The 6,569-nt window shown below is 37.0% G+C and overlaps 1 protein-coding gene across 1 annotated transcript in view; it reads left to right on the forward strand.

The window, feature by feature from the left end:
* The window catches only part of btbd16 (BTB (POZ) domain containing 16), a gene marked incomplete at both ends in the record, with an annotated part of 44,245 nt that extends 37,879 nt beyond the window's left edge, over nucleotides 1–6,366 (forward strand). The window contains 2 exons of the mRNA XM_079846318.1: nucleotides 1,234–1,422; nucleotides 6,301–6,366. Coding sequence (XP_079702444.1) covers nucleotides 1,234–1,422; nucleotides 6,301–6,366 — 255 coding nt within the window. The remainder of the gene's footprint in view (nucleotides 1–1,233; nucleotides 1,423–6,300) is intronic.
* Between the last annotated feature and the right edge of the window lie 203 nt (nucleotides 6,367–6,569).

Genomic DNA, 6,569 nt, shown 5'->3' on the forward strand with positions numbered 1-6,569 from the left:
CAGTGAATGGCAGCCCAAACTTTGAAGCCCAAAAAAGTGAAACCATCCATTATGGTGTGAAAAGTGAAAAGATCCATATTTAACATGTTATAAAGTAAAATATTTAGCTTCCAGCAGACCACCGTCTGTATTCAACTTACGAAAAAAGCGTAACAGGCACTTGCTGTTAAAATGACATTGGACGTAGCGTAAGCCTTTGAACCGCTAGAGGCGTTACACTTTCTTCGTAGTTGAATATGGAAGGCAGACTGCCAGAAGCTAGATTCTTACTTTATAAAGTTTAAAATATGGATATTTTTCTTACACAAACGGATGGATGCACTTTTTTGGGCTTCAAATTTTGGGCTGCCATTCACTGCCAAACTCTTTGTATTCGTCTGAAAGAAGAATGTCATAGACACCTAGGATGGCTTGAGGGTGAGTAAATTACGGGATAATTTTTATTTTCGGGTGAAATATCCCTTTAATTCTACTAATTTAATTTAATAAAATTGAAACTATTGAACATTTTTGTTTAATTGTAAATAACTGTCCAAAAACATTAAATTCAGTTAGCACTTAAGTATATTCTTTTAAAGTATTTTATTTATGCAATAAGAACTTTTTTCAAAAGTATTCTAAAGTGTAATTCTTTTTTCACAATGGGGCTTTATACCTTATAATGTCTTAAGTATCCACCAGATGGCACTTTGAGATGGAGCTATCAGTGTATTTAACTGGTGGTGTTCATTTAAATTTTGTAAATGTAAAGAGACAGTTTACCCAGAATACAGCCATCATTCATGCACCTTTATGTTGTTTCAACGTTGAATTACTTTTTTTTTTTCCTGGGACACACAAAAGAAGAAATTTAGAATGGTTTAGCTGTTCTACAGGCTACAATAAAAAAAATAGGTCTGGTCCTGTCAAGCCAGAAAAAGGCCCAAAATAAGTCTAATAAAGTGGTTATTTAAGTTTGTTTTTTTTGCGCACAAAAAGTATTCTTGTCGCTTGAGTTTGGAGACCCCTGACTTAAGTCATTACTGCTTCAATCATTATTAGTCAAATTTGCTTTTGTGGCTTGACACACAATATTTAAATGTGTGCATGCATGAATTCCACTGAAGAAAACAAAACTCATATGTTTTGATGAGTAAATGATGAATGAACATTTATATTTTGGGTGAACTATTGTTTAAGAGATATTGCATCTCCTCTCACCCTCCTTCTGTCTCACTATCTCTCTCTCTGTAGAGGTTAAGACACTGGGATCCGGCTGTATCCCAGTCTTCCATAGTGAGCCATCCATACTGTATGAGGCCTGATCGGTCAGTGTGCTATCACATCACAGTGCAAAGCTTCGCCAACGGCAAGTGGCAAGAGCACAGCAGTGGACCTGTCAATCAAGAGTTTGGCTTATTCAAACGCCGCTGTAGGAGCAAGGTACCAACACACAAACAGACTGAAATAAAACAAAGAAAACTAGAGACACTACGATAATCGGTTTGAACAGGAAACTCTGAGGCCTGTTGCATGAAGCCAGTTTCATTTCCTCCCCAGGTAAGTTTGATATTAGTTTGAACAAACAGTTTTTTCGGGCTCAAGAAGGTGGATTGGCTTGTAGCAACAGTGTGCTGACATTTCATCGTACCCGTCAGATTGTCCTACCAAGGGGTTATTCCAGAAAGCATGTTAACTTCCCGTCACATATACCCTGAACTCTCCGTTGATTAAACCTTGCTTACTCAAGGTATGCTGGTTCCAAAAACGCCTCCAGGAGTAAGTTTAGACAACCTAGAGTATGTTCCCGGTTAACACACAAGACATTCTCAACAGAGTGACGAATCGATGATTCACCATGGAAACAGACACTCAGAAAAAGCGCCATTCCTTCTTCTTTTGTTTAATTGCGATTTACATAGTGCACATCGCCACCTATTTGGTGGTTGTGCAATAAGTTTGTTTGATGCTAATTATTTGAATGCAGATCCATGTGTGAGATGACAATAAACTAAATAATAAATATATTTGAATTGAATTAACATTTAAACATTATCTTGTTAAAATAGTGCTTTAGAATTTATATATATAAAAGTGTATATTATATAACTGTAACTATATAACAAATTTATTTATATTAATATACTGTAACTATATAACCTTGGAAGGTTATGTTCAGAGAGTGAGTTGCTATGGCTACTTGCATACCCTGAAAGTTACCTCCGTTTATGGAACTGAAAGTTGAGGCTTTCTGCTTACTTACTCTTAAACATACCCGGGTGTGTCACATAACTTGCTTTCTGGAATACCCCCCATGACTTATGTGCACATCAATATTGTGTAATTTAAAAAAATATATATATATTCATTATTTACATTATTTTAATGGAAAGTTTAGGGTTGGGGAAGCTCTGTCAATTTCTCACCCTCATGTCGCTCCAAACGTAAACAGCGTAGGAGACTGGCACAGACGAGAAGAGATTTGTGAATAAAGTCGTTATTTTAGTTTTTTTTGCACACAAAAAGTATTCTCAATGCTTCATAAAATTAAGGTTGAACCACTGGAGTCACATGGACTATTTTAACAAATAGTTATAAATAAATTTTAACCTTTCTGGACCTTGAAAGTGTTAATTAAATAGCTGTCTATAGAGAGGTCAGAGAGCTCTCGGATTTCATAAAAAATATCTTCATTTGTGTTCCGAAGATGAACGAAGGTCTTGCGGGTTTGGAACGACATGAGGGTGAGTAATTAATGACAGAATTTACATTTTTGAGTGACCTAACCCTTTAAAGGGATCCCCTGGTGTTAAGACTTGAATGGCGTAATATAACATCAATTATGTCTCTTACTGAAATATGTATGTTAGAAAACCCGTGAAAGAAAACCCGTTAAAAAATCCACAACATATTTGGACAATGGGCGGCGCCATTTTGTGTGCGTTCTATGCCGATGACGTAGAATGGTTGCACTCGGCAATCAACTGGCGTTCCCCTTAGCTATTTTTACCACAACACAACTCGAAAAATGTTTCAGAGTTAAACAAAACCAATGAATTGCTTTGTAATTGCATTTCAAACACACACACCAACAGATCAGCGCGTGCACACACACTCTCAATCAGCTGTAATTTTATACATGAGGGTTGATTTGCCTAATTTGTCACCTGGTTCTGATTCGGCAGGCCAGCACTCTCCCTGGCTGAATCCGAAATCGCCCCCTATACCCTCAAATAGGGCATTATTTGAGAGACAGCCATTTTTAGTGGTGTCCGAAACCATAGTGGACATAATTGAGTGCACTCATTCAATCCCACATTGCACTGCAATACCGAGTGTACAGCTGACATACACGCAACGGCTGTCCGAATGAGTGTAACTCACTCGTTTTCATTCACTCATCAAGTGAACTGTATTAATGGACTAACGTAGGGATAGTGATTGAGGTTTTAGGGGGCGATTTCAGATTCGGCGCTGTTGTGAAGACTGACGAGTGCAGCCCCTGCAATTACAATTAATTGTTTTTTCAAAACTCTGAAACATTTTTCGAGTTGTGTTGTGGTAAAAATAGCTAAGGGGAGCGCCAGTTTATTGCAGAGTGAAACCAGATCTTTCATGGGCTTTCTATTACATATTTCAGTAAGAGACATAATTTATGTTATATTAAGCCATACAAGTCTGAACACCAGGGGATCCCTTTAAAGGATTAGTTCACATCAAAATGAAAATTTCCTGATAATTTACTCACCCCCATCTCATCCAAGATGTTCATGTCTTTCTTTCTTCAATCGAAAAGAAATTACGTTTTTTTAGGAAAACATTCCAGGATTAGTCTTCGCATAATGCATTTCAGTTGCAACCAACAGGTTGAAGATCCAAATCAATGCAGTTTCAAAGGGCTTCAGGGGGCTCTGCAGGATCCCTGCCGATCCCTGCTCTCTTGTGAGAAGTGAGTCTGAGAACTGATGCTCTCCATGTTCCGTGTGATTGGCTGTTTGCAGCACATCACTTTCAGGTGCACACACTTTCTGTTTACCACAAACTCTGGATCAAACCCTGAGTTGACAGAGAACGTTTATACCGAGCATTGTGAGCCCGTTGGGCCTATACCATGATGGAAGTTGAACTTACAGGATTAGTTTAAAGTTGATCAAACCAAACCAATTCAATCAGGCTTTGTTGGTACTATGATGCTGATCATCAGCTTTCTCTGTCACAGGGACGTCACTAGGATTGGAAGACGGGGGGGCTCAGCCCCCAGGGTATTTGTAACTTGCGTTTGCAAAATCTTTGCACTCACATCTAGAGTTACACTTATGTCAACAACCAGTCAAGAAACCAAGATGTTAACAAGTAAAAAGTGACAGACAAATCCTCTTCTTCCATTTCTACTCTGCTAAAGACAAGTTACTGTAATGTTAGCTTTCAGACACATCAAAGCTGCATGGGGGAATTTTCTTAGGCCAGACTTTGCTCCTGATGAGTTACTAAGCAATGACGCGTGAGTGAGAGACGCAGGGAAATGCGTGAGTGACAGACGCAGGGAAAGGAAATGCAGCTTAACGTTATTTGCTGTATGAAAGACATTGATAAAGACGAAAACTAAGGACATTTAATCTATAATTTTATTTTAGTTAGTTTTGCCAAACACACATTACAGTTTTGGTGAGTTATCGTTTTTTTGTAATGCCTCGTTTTTATTTTTATTTCAGTTTACGACAACCCACCTAGTTTTCATTTTTTCATTCTTTTCGTTAACGACTATAACCTTGGTAACGACGAGACGAGATGAATCCTCCAGGCAGTTACTTGCAGGAGCGCTCCGGTCTGCAACGCTCTGAAAGCTGCCACAGTTCACACCAATGCAACGAGACGCGGTGCATCATCTTGATAGCACAACGACTCTTTGTACTTCTGTCCAACTTCCGACTTTTCGGCTATTTTTTTGTAGCTGGGTATATATCATTTCTTGCGTCTAAATATGAATGAGGATACGGTTATTGATAAATCAAATTGTTATTGTTGTTCTTATTATCATTTAGGGGGGCTTAGGAACATTTTTGGGGTAGCTTCAGCCCCCCTAAAAGCCAAACGACGTCCCTGCTCTGTCAACTGAGACTTTGATCCTGATTTTCATGTGCACATGAAACTGTGACATCAGTAGCGAACAGCAAATCACATGCCTTGAAACTGCGATTCATATCTCGTGGAAGAATCAGCAAAATTAAATTCTATTTTCTGTCGAAGATCAAGAGATTGAAGAATATGAAGTATTTAAATGCATTTACACAGCAATAGAAAATATCTATTGATATAGCTTCAGGCCTTCCATATTCAACTTTTACGTCGATTACGTCGGACGTAGCGAGAGACGTTACACTTTCTTCGTGAGTTGAATCCAGAAGGTGGTCTGCTGAAAGCTAGATATTTTACTTTATAAAGTTTTAAATATGGATATTTTTCTCACACAAACCCATTGATTTGCTTCAGAAGGCCTTTATTAACCCCCCAGATCCGTGTGGATTACTTTTATAATGGATGGATACACTTTTTTGGGCTTCAGATTTTGGACTGCCATTCACTGCCATTATAATGCTTGGATTAGCCAGGACATTTTTTTTCATATTGTCTCTGATTGTATTCGTCTGAAAGAAGAATGTCATATACACCTAGGATGACTTGAGGGTGAGTAAATTATGGGATCATCTTCATTTTTGGGTGAACTATCCCTTTAACACCTAAATAATGAGCCACTTTCATGGTGCCTAAAACCCAGGGTTGGTTCCAAAAACTGGTTCCACCTAAACCATACCTAGCTTCATGTTATAGGCCCCTGATCTACTAAACCAGGTTGGATTTGTAAGTTTTTGTACGTTTGTGTTTGAAACTCATGAAGTTTGAAACTTCATGCAACAGGCCTCTGAACACTGCCAGTTTAAACAGTTATTGCAGTTAACTGTTTAAAAATAAATATATATAAACTAAATGAAAATGAGTTTTAATTTTTTAATTTTAATTTTTAAATAAAAGCTTAAATAAAAGGAATAACATTTGTTTTATTATTTTAAGTAACAAAATAGTTTTTATGGTATTAGTTTTAGTTAACTATAATTGCCCTAACATTATAGAAATAATAATAATACAAATAACTAAACATTATTTATTTAATCATTATTACTGAATTATTATCTTTTCAAAAAGCAGATCATTATCAGGAAAAAATCTTATATATCACATTATAAGGAAAAAAAAGTTGGTCGATCTGTAATGAAAACAATATGACAGATTCTTCTTTTCTAATGTGTTCCTTTTTTTTAACAGCCATTTCAGATTGAAGGACTTTTTCCACCCATGCTGGTGACCTTTGCTTTGGCATTCCCATTTTGATGCTGCATCTGCCTGGGCTTTTGCTGTTAAATAAAACAAATATCAATCCATTTCATAGTAAATATATTCATGGATTACCTAATGTCAAAATGCTTTTGTATATTTTCCATGTTCATATTTTTTGAACAGCTATGTATAATAACAGCTATTTATGCTACTTATGCTCTTAGAGTCACTGAATTATACATGAGTAATGCACATGC

The sequence above is a fragment of the Gobio gobio genome, assembly GCF_949357685.1.
Source record: "Gobio gobio genome assembly, chromosome: 20".
In the NCBI taxonomy this organism is placed as follows: domain Eukaryota; kingdom Metazoa; phylum Chordata; class Actinopteri; order Cypriniformes; family Gobionidae; genus Gobio; species Gobio gobio.